Source organism: Nicotiana attenuata, unplaced genomic scaffold, assembly GCF_001879085.1.
Source record: "Nicotiana attenuata strain UT unplaced genomic scaffold, NIATTr2, whole genome shotgun sequence".
Classification (NCBI taxonomy): Eukaryota; Viridiplantae; Streptophyta; class Magnoliopsida; order Solanales; family Solanaceae; genus Nicotiana; species Nicotiana attenuata.
The window spans coordinates 7,360-25,055 of NW_017675580.1; the positions used below are offsets into that span (position 1 = coordinate 7,360).

General features: G+C 42.7%; 1 protein-coding gene across 1 annotated transcript; it reads right to left on the reverse strand.

The window, feature by feature from the left end:
- Window positions 1-13,145: 13,145 nt before the first annotated feature.
- On the reverse strand, window positions 13,146-15,486 carry LOC109220217 (ATP-dependent DNA helicase DDM1-like). Its single transcript, XM_019384677.1, has 3 exons — window positions 15,360-15,486; window positions 13,361-13,704; window positions 13,146-13,268 (listed from the first exon to the last, which is right to left on the reverse strand). Exons 1-3 carry the CDS (start codon window positions 15,484-15,486, stop codon window positions 13,146-13,148), a joined length of 594 nt encoding a protein of 197 aa, XP_019240222.1.
- Window positions 15,487-17,696: the final 2,210 nt, after the last annotated feature.

A 17,696-nucleotide genomic window follows, 5' to 3' on the forward strand; every position in this document is an offset into this window, starting at 1 on the left:
CCACTCTTCATTATTCCGATTATTTCTTCTTCTTCTTTTTATTTCACTTGTATTTTATATTTCTGATTTTATTAAATGCTAAATTAAAACCGAAAGCCAAATTGACCCTAAAATTACATTTCTTACTTTTCAACTACACTAACTCCTAATTTAAATGCAAACCAAGACAAATTAGACTATGAATGCAAAAAGAACCATTTTCGTTATTTTCTACTAATTAATCCTAAAATGTGAAATTAAATCCTAAATGCAAAAGCCAAATATATTTTTTCATATTTTTCATGCAAAACGAAAATGCAAACAATTACCACAAAATGTCCCAAACATCCACAAAATTGTAAAAATAATAAAAGTAAAATATTTATGTTTTTGTTTTGAATTTCTGGGAATAATTCATATAGGGCTAAAATTACGTGCTCACAACTGGCAGCTATTTACCGGGCATTGACATTATGTAGATCCGGAGCCCAATTCTTCGAGGGTTGTAGTGTTCTTCTACAAATGTGGTTGATCGAGCATCTCCGCCACCACCCCAAGTTCATGAGCTATGGTTCAAGCAAAGATAACTTCATCAAAAGCTACGAGGAAAGGGTGAAAGATTACAACGCTCCAGAAGGGTTTGAAGCTTGGATCTCCCATTTGAAAGATCTAAAAGCAAGTCAAGTCGAATGGACTATAGGTTGGCTCTCGATGACAGAAATCATATATGTAACAGCCACGAAGGGTTATCTGATGTTAATGGGTTTGCAGGGTGTCCAGCCGTACGCACCACAGAGGGTCTTAAGGCAGCTAGGGAAATATCAGGCGGTACTTGAAGATGAAGATTTAACCACTCGGGTCATTGAACTCCACCTAGAGGTCGCATTACCAGAGGCTTTAGTCCAGCAGGACTGGAACAGTTGTCGGTATCTGAAAAATGGCACCCAAGTACCAGATGTTGCTAAAAAGGAAGTGAACACGAATTATGCAGCGTGGTTTGAAGGAAAGTCAGGTGCAAGCAATGAGACAGAGCCCGAACCAGAGCCCGAAAGACCAGCAAAAAGACCACATGTGCGGGCTTTCAATGACAAAGTCAAGGAAAGGTTGGCATGGGGAGAGAAGGTGAAAAAGTACCAAGCTACCATCCACACTCTTGAGGAGAAATTGAGAAACGTTGAGTTCAATAATGATCTACAACTACAAGAAGCCGAAGGAGAAAGAAGGAAATTAGCCCAGGAAAATGAAGCCTTACGAGCTCAAATTCAAAGAATGAAAATCACCGCCGAAAATTCGGCTAGAAGTAGACAAGATGAGAAGCTCATAAACGGACTTAGGGGAAAGGTGAGCGCTTACAAGGAGGACCTGGAAAAGACTGAAAAGGAGTTAGCAAAAGCCCAAGCCAAGTTAGCTAAGAGTGCGGAGGGACGGGCAAGTTTCGTCCGACAGCTGAAAGAGAAGTACGACAGAGGAATGGTGGGTCTAAAGAAAAGAATCAATGTCCTTGAAAGTGAAGCGACCAAGCAGGCAAGAGATTTCAAAGCAAAAAGGGAACATTGCTATGCCCTGATGTCGCAGTTAGAAAAGGACCTGCAGCAACTTCAAGAGCAAAATCATACTGCCGAACAAGTTTTAGGGGCCTGATCTCAGCAGATTGGACGATTGCTACAAGAAAAGGGTATTATCAGGGAAAGGGTTAGGAGGATTACGGACTACTTTGTGATGAAATGCAACGAGTGTGAGGACATGACCCAGTCCATGTTCTTCACTTCAGTTATGATTTTTGTCCAACAGATCATGGATGACTTGTTTCAACTTCAAGAAGACCTGGCACATAGGCCCGCAGCAAGGCCAACTGGAGCAGCATAGAAGCACTTATGTACTCTTGATTTTATTTTTCGAGTCTGTGTTGCAATTTCTTTAGAGTCTGTCGGTCCATTTTGAGTCTTGTTTAGTTTCTGAAAATGTTTAAGTCTGTAGGGAAGTCGTTGTAATCAGGATGTTTTGTTTTATTTTATAAAATTTGAAGAAAAGAAAATGTGTTTTTTATTTTATTTATTTATCTATCCCCTGAACTGTGCTTGGTCTGATTCATGCGGCGTCATGATACGTAGGCAATCCACATAGGATTCGATCATAACCATAAAATGAAAAAAAAAGAGTGGAAATAAATCGAGGGGAAAGTAATAATGGCAAAACAAGAGAGGAAAAATGCGAGAATAAAAGAGGAAAGACAAGAATCGAGCAAAGAAAAGGTGGGAATGAAAGAAAGAGAGAAAGAAAAATGCAAAAATGAAAGCCGGGATGAAGCAAGCAGCCGTGCAAATGCATAGTAAAAATGGTTAACTGTTTAGGTGCATTGCATCCACAACGTGCGGTTGCCTACCTGTTAAGCTCCTAATCGCTAACATGTTTGCTTGTTGTCATCAAGTACGGTAGGTGGTTAGTTTGATCGGCATTCTGGCAACCCACCTGTACAACACTAGGTCTAAGAACAAGTTGATCATGGCCAGCCAAGAATTGGACGCAAGTGTTATTGATCCGTCAAGAGAGGGGGAAGAGTCTGAGGTTAATCTGAAAGAGGAACTATACGAGTTGAAACATCAGATGGCCGAAATGTACCAAGCATGGGTGAAAGGGCATCCCCCACCATCATACCCTGCCAACCCCGCTTTCATCCCACCATTAGCTCAATCCCAAGAACCTCCTGCTACTGATTCATCCCTACAAAATGCACCAGGTTTCACCCACTATCACCATTATCAGGGTACCACCTCCCAAACCCCACAAGCACCACCAGCCAAAACGATCCCATACCCTCCTCCACCAACCACCCCTGTTTTCGTAGCACCCCCGCCAGTTACACTCCATCGATCCTCCAGTGAGCCATTATTCCAGACCCAAGATAATCAGTACTATCCCCCAGAGCCTACTTTCATGGCCCCAGATCATCACTCTTATACTCCTCGTTTCGACCTCCCTGTTGAGACTGAGAAATCACCTAAAAACTCGGAACAGGAGGAGATGTTCAGAAAGGTAAGAAGCCTGGAACAATCGTTCATAAACATGCAGGGATTGGGAGGCCAGGTGAGGGTAGCCTACAAAGATTTGTGTCTATTTCCTGATGTTCAGTTGCCTGTGGGATTCAAGATGCCTAAATTTGACCTGTATGACGGGCACGGAGACCCAGTGGCCCACTTGAGGGGATTCTGCAGTAAAATGAGAGGAGCTGGTGGAAGAGATGAGTTGTTAATGGCATACTTCAGCCAGAGTCTGAGTGGCGTGGTGTTAGAATGGTACACACACCAAGATCACAGCAGATGGTATACTTGGGATGATTTAGCCCAAGCATTTGCACGACACTTCCAGTATAACATAGAGATCGTCCCAGATCGTTTGTCCCTGACTAAGATAGAGAAGAAACCAAGAGAAAGTTTCAAAGAATATGGCTTTCGCTGGAGAGAACAAGCGGCAAGAGTCAACCATCCGATAGAGGAAAATGAAATGGTGGAGTATTTTCTGCAAGCTCTGGAGCCTACATACTTTGGCCATCTGATATCGCCCATAGGCAAGTCTTTCAACGAGGTAGTAAATATGGGTGACATGGTGGAAGAAGGGCTTAAGTCGAGCAAATTCATGAGCTACTCGGCATCAAAGCAACCACCCAAGCCATCCAGAATGGTACCGGAGGAGTGATCGGAAAGGAGACGAAAGAAGAAGTAGCAACACTTGATTCAGGATCATGGTTTGGACCGGGGGGGCCGTCACACCATTATACCCAGCCTCGACTCCATCACCGAACCTACACCCAAACTCCATATAATCCACCCCAACATTCTTCCCATCACCATACCCTCAGATTTCTGTCCACCACGCCCAATCATACACTCAACCTCCCTCTGACCCACAGTGGCGTGCCCCAAACCTACAAAACACCCACCCAGCTCCACAAAATGCTTACCCACCTCCGCGAGCCTACTGTAATCCTACAGGTCCAGGCTTCCTATCACATCCTGAACCTGAGCCTGGACGTAACACGGCACTCGGTGCCTGACTACATGTGACCCAGCGAACCAACTGGCTGGCTGAATCAACATGTGATATCATAACATACTAAATGCGGAAGATAAACTAACACATGCTGGTATACTAAAAGTCTGAATGATAAAAATCAAAGTGTGGAAACACTAATAAAGTCTGAAACATATCTGTAGCCAATATTGCTTAACATGAAAAGCTGTGACTCTGTCTAGCTGTTACTCTAGTCTATGAAGCCTCTAATGAAGTACTGAAAACACTGACTGCCTGTAAATATTGAAAGACTGTAAAGTAATGATAATGCCCCGAAAGAACTGGGGATCACTAAACAGCTGGTACGAGAATCCTAGCGCTCTGGATCATCAACCTGTAAATCATTACCTGCATTGTGAGATGCAGGCCCCCGGCAAAAGGGACGTCAGTACATTTGAATTGTACTGTTATGTAAAGAAACTAAAAGAAAGAATTATAAATACTGAAACTGAAACTAAGCTGATAACTGAAATGATAACTATTGAAACTGAAACTGAAGTGAGAACTGGTAACCGAACTGATAACTGAAAAGATAATTGATAACTGATAACTGAACTAATAACTGAAAAGATAAGTGATAACTGATAACTGAACTGAATAAAGGAAGTAAGGATATGAATACTCCCTCTTCTGAATGGTGAACAACCTGTTTATCTGAATATTAAACTGCAGCCTCAGGCCTAATATATATATATATGTGCACAACTGCGGCCTCGGGCCCAAGTATACGTATACATAACTTCGACCTCAGGTCCAAAATGCATAAAGCATAAACTGCGGCCTCAGGCCCAAAGATGCATAAAGCATAAACTGTGGCCTCAGGCCCAAATACAGGTGTTCAACATTCAGGAACTGAGAATCAAACTGCAATACATGATAATGAAATACTGAATCACACTGAGTTACATGATACTGGAATACTGGATCACACTGAGTTACATAATACTGGAATACTGGATCACACTGAGTTACATAATACTGGAATACTGGATCACACTGAGTTACATAATACTGGAATATTGGATCACACTGAGTTACATAATACTGGAATACTAATGGGACTAGACTGAGACATGTATTCTTGAACTGATTATGAACACTGAAACTTCAACTGTTTATGGCATACTGAGTAATCTATACTAAGACTCGGGGGCATCAAACCCAAGTCTATATTGAATACGCACTGAGCTCACAACATTCAGAATGAAAGTGGTGAACGAGTTATGAAGCTAAAGAATAGAAGTTCTGCAACTATTCAAGGAACTAGCCTTAACTATATTTCTGAGGCAATTGAAACGTCGTAAAAGAAACGTAGTGTAGGGAGAATCATTAAAATTCCCAAACATAGAGAGTTAGCCTCACATACCTTAACTTCCTGCTCTTGAGCGTAATGCAACATTCGCCACCCCTTTCAACTTTAATCTATATCAATACAAGTCAAAGGGATTCCATATTAGCAATAATTCTCATGTTTTGGTCACTTAAGCATTTTCTCAAATACTTGGTGACATAAAGCTTCATAGTCTTTATTAATGGTGTCTCTACACCCGATAATCCATTATGTTGCTCCTAGATAAATTCAGAAGTCTCAAATGGTTATAATCAACATCATTCTTTATCACCCATAAGGTAAACAACACCCTTAACCAATAATCAACAATCAACACCCCAAACCTATAACCGTTCATGATTTTCTATCAAACCCATCAAATCATATCTCATGAACTAGAGTCTATAATCATTAATCCAATGCTAGAATCAATTAGAGGGTGAAGACATTACCTTTTTGAAGTTCAATCCCCTTGAATTCGAGTTCTAGGGTTCCTTCTCTCAACAACGATGTCCCAATCGAATATCTAATGATATGGAGGGTTTACCCATGTTAGTAAGATGTTGGGAAATTGAAATTAACTTAGAATCACCGTTAGAACTTACCTTGGGTGGTGGAAGGACCCTTAAGGAGTTAGGTTTTTGAGAGTTCTCCTTTCTAGAGTAAGTTTTTATGTTTTGGGGCTGTGGGGGACGAAATATGGCTTTAAAAAGACCCCCCACGAGCGCGCTCGCACACCTGGAGACCTGCCCGCGCTACTGACCGCTCTAAACGGCAGTAACACTGCCTCAAAATTAGCGCGGTCGCGCTATGGGCGCGCTACCGGGCGCGTATATCGCATACTGTTCTGTAAAACGCACATAACGTTTTGCACATAGATCCGTTTGGGCTCCATAATATTTCATTGGAAAGATATTTCAAAGGCCTACAACTTTCATGCTTTGAGTTTTCCCAAATTCCTTACACATTTTCACTAAAACCTGCTGGAAGACAGACCTTCTGCAAACTTAGTTGATTTTGTCAAATCTTATGCACCTCACTTTCCATCTTGATTTTGAAACAACTATTTTACCCATAATCATCCCGATGGGACTTCACATGTTCAAAATATACCCTTACCACTCATTTAACTCATTCATACCTAAGCCGAACTTACGGGGTGTTACACTTCCGGCCCAAACCAGTGTTTAGAAATGAGAGGTTGCAACGGAAGAAAGCTTTCACCCCGTTGGGGGAGACTTATACTAGCCTGTTCCAGAGATTGAGGCAGTTGGATGTGCTGAGGCCAATTGAGTCGAAATTGCCAAACCCTCCTCCAAAGAATCTTGATTACTCCTTGAGCTGTCATACTGTTCTGGTACTCCGTGGCATGATACGGAAAAGTGCTGGCACTTGAAAAATGCCATCCAAGAGCTCATTGACACAAACCAGATTGTGGTCCAAACTTCGAAAGCACCCAACATCAATCAGAACCCATTGCCAACTCATGATGAAACAAACATGATCGAGATAGTACACAAGGAGGGGGAACCCAAGAAGCCATCATAATTTGCTATGATGATTCGGTCTAGTGAGGCCAAGACGGTCAAGGAAACAATTGTCACAAAACCAATGGTTGAAGGATCAGTGAACAAGTTGAGCATGACGAATGGTGAACCATCTGTGGTAGTTGAGAAGAGATCCCCAGTTGATGCTGTAGAAAAGCAAGAAAAGTCAAAGGTGACCGTGCCCGGGTTGGCAAATAAGCCTATCATAATTGTGGAGGGTGCCGGTACGGACATGTCATCATCAAGCCTGTAACCCAGTTCCCGGTAATCAACACTAAGGCTATCCCATGGAGCTATGAACGGGTGATAGTAACCTATAAGGGGAAGGAAGTGAAAGAAGAAGTCAATGAGGCCTAGGGATTAACTCATTCGGGTAGATTCTTTGCCCCGGAAGAGTTAGGGAAAGCTAAACACTCAGAGATAGTCCAGTTCTAGTAAAGAAAGCAGTTACTGAAGAAGAAGCGGAGGAGTTTTTGAGAAAAATGAAAGTGCAAGATTACTCCATCGTGGAGCAGTTGAGGAAGAATCCTGCTCAGATTTCCTTGCTATCATTGCTGATCCATTTAGACGAGCATCGTCGGGCTCTGATGAAAATTTTGAACGAAGCTCATGTCCCCGACAAAATCACAGTAAACCATTTGGAGAAGATTGCTAATAAGATATTTGAGGTGAACAGGGTCACTTTCTCTGATGAAGAGTTGTCTGTGGAATAGAGCTCTTTATTTTACAGTAAAGTGTGAAGATTCTGTGGTCACTAGGGTAATGGTGGATAATGGTTCCAGTGCAAACATTTGCCCTCTCTCCACTTTGCACAAGTTGAAGATTGATACTGAAAGGGTCCATAAGAACAATATATGTGTTCGAGGTTTTAACGGTGGAGGAAAAGATTCGATTGGTGATATAGTGCTTGAATTGACAATAGGACCGGTTGAATTCACCATGGAGTTCCAGGTGTTGGATGTGTCCGTATCTTACAATTTGCTGTTGGGTCAGCCCTGGATACATGCAGCCAAAGTAGTCCCGTCCTCTTTGCACCAGATGGTCAAATTTGAGTGGGACAGACAGGAGATTGTCGTGCATGGTGATGAGAGCTCGGTTGCTTACAATGATGTCTCCGTCCCATTCATTAAGGTCGAAGATGATCAAGGGCCTTGGGTCTACCAGGTTTCTAAAACAGTGCCAGTTGAGAAGGTTCCAAAAGGAAAATGTATTCCAACTCCAAAGTTAGCCTCCGCATCTGTCATGGTGGCATCTGAAATGCTGAAGAATGGTTTTGTGCCAGGCAAAGGCCTGGGCGCTTCTTTACAAGGTATCGTGCAGCCAGTGTCTCTGCCAAAAAAAAACTTGGATACATTTGGTCTTGGATTCAAACCCACAGCGACAGACGTGAAAAGGGCCAGAATGTTGAAACAGAAGGCATGGGCACTTCCGAAGCCTATCCTGCGTCTCTCCAGGTCATTTGTCAAGCGCGGTGCCATGAAGCGCCCAGTGACAGCAATTCCAAATCCAGTGGTTGACGTTGATGAAGATTTAATTGAAAGGTTCCAGAGTTTGTTTGATGATGTGAACATGGTAGAAGTTGGAGAAAGTTCCAGCAAAGCAGATGTGCAGTTTGTCGGGCCGAAAGTAAAGCTTAACAATTGGAAGGCTACTCCTCTCCCTACCCGGAGGGAGTTTTGGTAGTTTGCTTTGTTTTTCTTTCTATCTGGGTCATTCCAGGGTTGTGACCCAGATTTTTATTTTCTCGCTTGTTTGATGTACAAACCCTATTATCCTTTATTTTCAATGAAATGCAATTTCCCTTTTTTCATCATTCCTGATAGTTTTTACTTTTGTTTTCTTTTCTTCTTTGTATAGTTCTTTTTATGCTGGTTTTAATGACATGACATGCATGAGAAATCTTCGGACAAGTCTTAAAAGTCAGTCTAATTCTGAAATAATAATCCAAGAAATAGAGAGTGATGATGAAACAGAATATGATGAGGATGAGGAACTTGAGGAAGTCGGTAAAGAATTAAATCATTTTGAAGAAAAACCCAAGCCTAATTTGAATGAAACCGAAGCAATCAATTTAGGAGATCCAGATAATGTCAGAGAAACCAAGATAAGTGTCCATCTCGAACCCCAGATCAGGGAAGAAATAATCAAAGCACTGTTTGAATACAAGGATATTTTTTGCATGGTCGTATGATGACATGCCGGGCTTGAGTACCGACTTGGTGGTCCACAAATTACCAACTGATCCAACTTTCCCTCCCGTCAAGCAGAAATTAAGGAAGTTTAAGACTGACATGAGTGTGAAGATCAAAGAAGAAGTCACGAAGCAGCTTGATGAAAAGGTCATTCGAGTCACGCGGTATCCCACGTGGTTAGCTAATGTTGTGCCTGTACCAAAGAAAGATGGTAAGACCAGAGTATGTGTTGATTACCATGACCTCAACAAATCAAGTCCAAAGGATAACTTCCCGTTGCCAAATATCCACATTTTGATTGATAATTGTGCCAAGCATGAGATTGGGTCTTTTGTGGATTGCTATGCGGGATATCATCAGATCTGAATGGATGAGGAAGATGCGGAAAAGACGGCATTTATCACGCCATGGGGAACATATTGCTACCGGGTCATGCCGTTTGGTTTGAAAAATGCTGCGGCAACTTACATGAGGGCAATGTCTACCATATTCCACGACATGATACACAAGGAGATTGAGGTCTACGTGGATAATGTAATCATAAAGTCCAGGAAGCAGTCTGACCACGTCAGGGACCTGAGAAATTTTTTCCAGAGGCTCCGCAGGTACAATCTTAAGCTCAACCCTGCAAAGTGTGCATTTGGTGTTCCATGGGGCAAGTTGTTAGGCTTCATAGTCAGTCGGCGGGGCATCGCGTTGGATCCATCAAAAATCAAAGCTATCCAGGAATTACCACCGCCAAAGAACAAGACTGAGTTGATGAGTCTGTTAGGGAGGTTAAATTACATCAGCGGGTTTATTGCTCAATTGACGACAACCTGTGAGCCCATCTTCAAGTTGTTAAAGAAGGATGTTGCGGTCAAGTGGACCGATGAGTGCCAAGAAGCATTCGATAAGATCCTGTGTTGGTCCCGCTGGAGCCCGAGAGACCTTTGATTCTTTATTTGACGGTCTTGGATAATTCATTTGGCTGTGTGTTTGTCACGACCCTATTTGCCAAACCCGGTCGTGATGGCGCCTCTCATGAAGAAAAGGCCAGCCAACTAAACCCAATTTAGCTTTTTAAACAGTTAAACAACATAATGCAATCTAAAACATGATCTAATAATATTAAGTAGCGGATAATGTCAATAAAAATGCGGAAGTACAACCCAAACACAGCCCAAACCGGGGTGTCACTAGTCATGAGAATCTACTAAGGTCCAAATACAACTGACCAAGTCTGAAATGTACTAAGTAGAGTCTAATAGTATAAAGAGGGGGGAAAGCAATGCTGCGAACGCCGGCAGCTACCTTGCTAAACTCCGATGATTCTGCCTCCGATCAACCAATACCCGTTACCGGGTCCAAAAAAATACCTGAATCTGCACATAAGGTGCAGGGAGTAAAGTGAGTACTTTCAACTCAGTGAGTAATAATCATAAATAAAGACTGAGTGATAAGAAATCACGAAAAGTGCATCAACATGCTGTATAAAAGTAGTTCAAAAACCAGTAAGAAGCAGTGAAGCTGTAAAATCCCTTTAAACATCTTAGCTCAGTTTGAACTTCTTTGAAAATGACCTTTTGAATAGTTACGCAAATGAATGCAGAACAACTAGTGCAGATAAGCACAAAAATCCGCCCCTCGGGCATAAATACACAATTAAACAGGTAAATGACAGGCAAATAAGAAAGATAAGCACATAAGGTTTGCCCCTCGGGCACCATGTCAACAAATCTGCCCCTCGGGCAATATCTCAGAACAGTACCAGCCCCTCAGGCAATCACATGGAACAATATCAGCCCTTCGGGCAATCACATAGAACAATACCAGCCCTCGGGTTATATCTCACATCACAATGGGTACCCTCACTCACTGGGGGTGTGCAGACTCCTGGAGGGGCCCCTTACGGCCCAAGCGCAATAACAAGCCATCTCATGGCATCATAAACAGGCTCTCGACCTCATATCAATATCAAGCCACCTCGTGGCGTACAATCTCAGGCCCTCGGCCTCATAATCAAAATCAGTGTATCACCGCTGCTGCGTGCAGCCCGACACAAGAGGTATCCTCACAATACAGGCCCTCGGCCTTACTCAGTCAAAAATCACATAAGCCTCTCGGGCAACAGTAAAACAATGTTTCTCAGCCCAAAACATCATTTAAATATCATTTGAGTACTAAAACTGAGTGAACATGGCTGAGTTTTGAAAACAGTAGAAAATAACATGACTGAGTTCAAGTATAAAGTCAAAACAGTGAGGAAATATCAACAAAGATCCCCGAAGGGTCCAAATAGTTGGCACGAAGCCCAAATATGGCATTCGGCCCAATTAATGATGATAACAAATAGATTTCAGTCAAATATGCGGTAAAATCATCAATCGGGACGGACCAAGTCACAGTCCCCAATAGTGCACGACCCCACGCTCGTCATCAAGCGTGTGCCTCACCTCAATATAGCACTACGATGTGCAATCCGGGGTTTCAAACCCTCACAGCATCCTTTATAATCATTACTTACCTCGATCCGGTCCAAACTCTAGCCCGCGATGTCTCGCCCGCACTAATCGACCTCCGGATGCTCCGAATCAGCCACAATCAGTACATAATCATTAAAATATGCTAAGAGAACGAAGCCCACTCGAAAATAGCCAATTTAACATCAAAATCCCGAAATTGCTCAAACTCGGACCCTAGGCCCACATCTCGAAATCCGATAAAATTAACATCAATGGAATCCTCATCCTCTCACGAGTTCATACATATCAAGAACATCAAAATCGGACCTCAAATGACCTCTCAAATCCCCGCTCAAAGGTCTCTTAAATCTCAAGCCCTAATTACCCATTTTTGCTACTGATTTTCCATGGATTTCAAGCTTACAAATGTTAAAATTCATCATAGAAACAAGTTTAGGGTCCAAATCTTACCTCCATGTTGAATTCCCTCTTCAATTAGCTCTCCCAAGCTTCCTCCCGGATGGAATATGGTGAAAACCCTCTCAAAATCTGTCACGACCCGGATTTCCCACCATCGGGAGTCGTAATAGCGCCCACTAACGGAGCTAGGCAAGCCAAACATTTAAACATTTTCGGATAACAGCACAACAATAATAAAACAACGAGTCTTCAAATAAATGCGGAAATCTTTTAAAAACATAAATAACTGAAAGCCCAATATGCGGAAGTTTAATATTTCTCTACCCAAGACTGGAGTCGCTACCTCACTAACTACTAAAGAGTGCTACAAACAAGTCTGAATAGAAAATGCCTAAATGTCTGTCTCGGTACAATGAAAACAAACTGAAAACATAGAAAGGGACTCCGGCCTGCGAACGCCAGCTAGGCTCCCTCGTAAGTCCCTGGACTGAAGTCAGCTCCCGATCAATATCCTACTGCAGTGGTCCAAAAGCTGCTTCGGTACCGGGATCTGTGCAAAAGAGCACAGAAGTGTAGTATCAGCACAACCGACCCCATGTGCTGGTTGGCCTAACCCCGACGAAGTAGTGACGAGGCTAGACCGGACTACCAAACCAACCTGTGCAGACAATATATATATATATATGCAATAAAAGGGAAGAACAAAGAAAATTAAACAATTAAGAGGGAGGGAAGCATACTATGGGAGAGTACAGTCCGGATGTAAAGTCAACAATTTAAGTAAGAAACAGGGCAATAACAACAATTAATGAGAGCAGAAAAAAATCAATAGTTGCACGGCATCAACCTTCGTGCTTTTACTCTCATTCTCACCAAAAGCAATCAAATAAAGTGCACGGCATCACCCTTCGTGCTTTCCCTCACATAACTCTCATATCATGACACGGAATGATCCTTCGTGCAATTATAATCAAATCAGAGCACGGAATGTCCCTTCGTGCATTAATAATCAAAACATGGCACGGAATGACCCTTCATGCAAGTATAATCAAAACATGGCACAGAATGACCCTTCGTGCAAATATAATCAAAACATGGCACGAAATGACCCTTCGTGCAAGTATAATCAAAACATGGCACAGAATGACCCTTCGTGCAAATATAATCAAAACATGGCACGGAATGACCCTTCNAATACATTATTATAACTTGTGGACGCCTTTCTTTTTGTGCCACGACCCCTCTTCTTGTCGTTACCACTTTCTTCTTCATCTTCCACTCCATTTTGCTAGTGAAAATGCAGAAATGAACTGTGTTAGCAAAGTAGTGACGACTTTTCGCACTCAACAGTCAAGATTCTTCATGGAAACAAGGATATACCACTGTGATGTTATCCATCTTCTCCAGCAGGAACTCTGAATAAAGCTGGGTCTGTGTAAGAAGCTCGTCCAACTTACTAAATTGAAGGTCATTCAAGTTGGGGGCCTCTTTGGGCTCATTTACTTCTTCCTCCTTTACACGTGCTTTCATCAAGTTTTCCTCTTCCTTCGCCATGGATTCAGATAAAAGAGAGACATCCCCATTTTTTGCATCAAGAAATACTTCATCCTCTAACTTGACAGATACCTCCTCTTTGCATGTATCCTTCAAGTTGAGAATACACAGATGTAATGCACAAGTAAAATCTGAATGAAATTTTTCTAAACATCCCTCCGAGCCAGCAACTGGCATTCGGACAAGGAAACAAAGAAATTATTGGTTAGAAATTTAAGAAAAGACATCTAACTTGGAAATCAGCAAAATTAAAGGCCAAATACAATTCCATTTCCAACCCAAACAAATCACATTTACCCTCAAACTGTAACGTGTACAAACTTTAAAACCCTAACAACAAGGTGTATTACGGATCAAGTACGTCAATAAGAAATAATTGGTAAATCGCGAAGCAGTTGGCACGTGACTCAAACACATAAACTCAAAGTCTTGCTTTGATTAGTTTTCAAGAATCAATATGTTGTCACTCTCATCTTATCCGATTACCTAGTTTTTTAAAAAGCATGTTAACAAAACCACATGACATTGGTACTAATGACAGGTAGAGTAAAATATCACACCATACAACTCGTTTCTTTACATTTGCACATTCTAGTACCTACTGCAGCCATATGACTCTATAACCCACCCATCCACCCCACCCACCCCCACCCCGAAAATAAAGCTAGATTCCTTCAAAATTAGCTTAAAGGGTTGTTCACCACCCCCCACCCATAAAACAAAAGAAACTTTATCAGCTTTTACCGACAGTAACAACACAATGCTATTTTTTCTCATTCCAGTATCTTTTTTTATGACCGAGAAACCTGTCTAGGCTAACTTTTAGGACCAACTGCATCCTGATGGGCCTGCCCCTCTACCCTTCTCCACTTAAATACCATACATAGTTTTTTTTCCTCATTCAAGTATCTTACTTCTACTTCCCCCCAATTTGGTGCGCGGCCGCGCTGGTCGACCTAGAATTCACTGGTCCTCTGAACCTAGCCACGCGGACCGCACAGAAATGCACCGCGGCCGCGCGGCTTCCAGCGCGGACCGCGCGGAAATGACCGCGGCCGCGCTGGGAGCCTGCAACACCTGGACCTGCAAATTTCTAATACTTTTAAGTCTAAGACCCTCCCGGGACCCACTCAAAACTCACCCGAGCCCTCGGGGCTCCAAACCAAACATGCACATAACTCCAAAAACATCCTACGGAATCATCCGTGCGATCAAATCGCCAAAACAACATCGAATTAGGCCTCAAGACCCATGATTTCCTTCCAATTTCCATGAAACATCAAATTTTACTGCTTCTAGCTCAAAACACGTCAAATGACGTCCAAATCTAACCAAACTTCACATCAATTACTTAACTCATATTTAAGACTTGTGCCGGGTGTCGAAACCAAAATACGAGCCCAACAGCACAGTCTTCTAAACAAATAACACTTTTCAATTCTTTAATTATTTTCAGAAAACAATTTTACGTAAAAATTCATTCCTCGGACTCGGGACCTCAGAATTTGATTCAGGGCACACCCCCAAGTCTCATATTTTCCTACGGACCCTCCGGGACTGTCGAATCACGAGTCCGGGTCCGTTTGCCCAAAAAGTTGACCGAAGTCAAACTTAATCAATTAAAACATCAAAATTTTTATTATTTTTCTCACAAATTCATATTTAAACGTTCCGGCTACACGCCCGGACTGCGCACACAAACTCGAGGCAACCCCCAAGTGAAGTTTTCACGGCCTCAGAAATACAGAGGAGTAGGAATACAGGTGATAACCCTTTGGGTCGTCACAAAATCGCGAAGGGTGCAATATATACTTTCTGCCCAGACATTTCCGCATCTGCGGCCCAAATTCCGCTTCCGCGGTATCGCATCTGCAGTCAAGACCACCGCATCTACGGTCCTCACTTAAATTACCAAAATCGCATATGCGATACATTTCCCGCATCTGCGACATCGCAAATGCGGTCACCCTTACCGCTTCTGCGGTCACTGCTTATCAGGCCCCCCTTTTGCTTCTGCGGCCAGTTCCTCCGCTTATGCGGCGCCGCACCTGCGCCCCCCACTCCGCAGGTGCGAAAATACCAGAAGCAGCAAATTTCAGCTGCTGCAACAAAATTTCAACTTCTTCGTTGACCACCCGAAATCACCCCGAGGCCCCCGGGACCTCAAACAAAAGCACAAACATATCCCAATACCTTATTCAAACTTGTTCCAATCTTCCAAACACCTCAAACAACATCAAATCATCCAAAACACATCGGATTTAAGCCAAGCTCTCAAAAATCTTCCAAATTTTGCTTTTGATCAAAAACCCAACCAAACCACGTCCGAATAACCTAAAATTTTGCACACACATCCCAAATGACATAACGGAACTACTGCAACTTCCGAAATTTCATTCCGACATCTATATCAAAATCTCACCTATCAACCGGAAAATGCCAAAATCTTAATTTCGCCAATTCGAGCCTGAACCTTCCACGGACTTCCAAAATGCATTCCGATCACACTCCTAAGTTCCAAATTTTAACGGAGCTAACCAAATTATAAAAATTCCGATCCGAGATCATATACTAATAAGTCAAATCTTGGTCAAACATTTCAAATTTCGAGCTTCAAACTGGGAACTGTTCTTCCAAATTCATTTCGATTACCCTGAAAATCAAAACTAACGATTTACATGAGTCGTAATACATCACACGGGGCAAGTCATGCCCGAAAACTAGCGAGAAAAGTGCAAAAGCTCCAAACGGCCTATCGGGTCGTTACAGTGTTGGGTCAACATGACATCACTGGCAGGAAAGAGCAGTCTATCTATTATTTCAGCAAGAAGTTCACATCCTATAAGGTTAAGTATACCCCCTGGAAAGGAAATGTTGCGCCCTGACTTGGGTAGCGTAGAAGTTGAAGCATTATCTGTCTTCCTACACTACTTACCTCATTTCTCGCTTGGATCCTTTAAAGTATATTTTCCAGAAGCCTATGCCCACAGGAAGACTCGCAAAGTGGCAGATTTTGCTCACAGAATTTGATATCGTATATGTGACTCGGACGGCAATGAAAGCCCAAGCTTTGGTCGATAATTTGGCCGAAAACCTGGTGGATGAAGAATATGAGCCGCTGAAGACTTATTTTCCTGATGAAAAGATAATGCATATCGAGGAGGTCGAGCAGGATGAGAAGCCCGGTTGGAAACTTTTCTTTGATGGGGCTGCTAACATGAAAGGTGTTGGATAGGAGTTGTGCTCATTTCTGAAACAGGGCACCACTACCCTGTCACAGCTCAACTTCGTTTCTATTGCACCAACAACATGGCTGAGTACGAAGCATGCATTCTGGGTTTAAGGTTAGTTGTGGACATCAGAGTCCAGGAAGTGTTGGTTTTGAGAGATTCAGATCTGTTAGTACACCAGATTCAGGGAGAATGGGAGACTCGAGATTTGAAGCTCATACCATACCGACAATGTCTGCAGGATCTTTGTCAGCGGTTCAGATCAGTGGAGTTCAGGCACCCCTAGGATCCATAATGAGGTTGTTGATGCCTTGGCTACCCTGGCATCAATGTTACATCATCCAGATAAGGCTTATATCGACCCTTTGCATATTCAGGCCCGTGATCAGCATGCTTACTGTAACATGATGGAAGAAGAACTCGATGGTGAGCCGTGGTTCCATGATATCAGGGAATACATCGGGATGGGGGTATATCCGGTAGAAGCCACATGAGATCAAAAGAGAACAATTCGACGTTTGGCAAGTGGATTTTCTTAAGTGGAGAAGTTTTGTACAAAAGAACTCCAGATCTTGGATTGTTGAGATGCATAGATGCTAAGCAATCCACGGCTATCATGACCGAAGTACACTCGGGAGTTTGTGGCCCCCATATGAGTGGGTATGTTCTGGTAAAGAAAATTCTTTGAGCAGGCTATCATTGGCTCACCATGGAGCGAGATTGCACCAGCTTTGTGCGAAAGTGTCATCAATGCCAGGTGCACCGTGATTTGATCCATTCTCCCCCATATGAATTGCACACAATGTCCGCACCTTGGCCCTTTGTTGCTTGGGGCATGGATGCCATCGGACCAATTGAGCCAGCAGCATCAAGTGGGCACAGGTTAATTCTGGTGGCCATCGATTATTTAACTAATGGGTTGAGGCTATGAC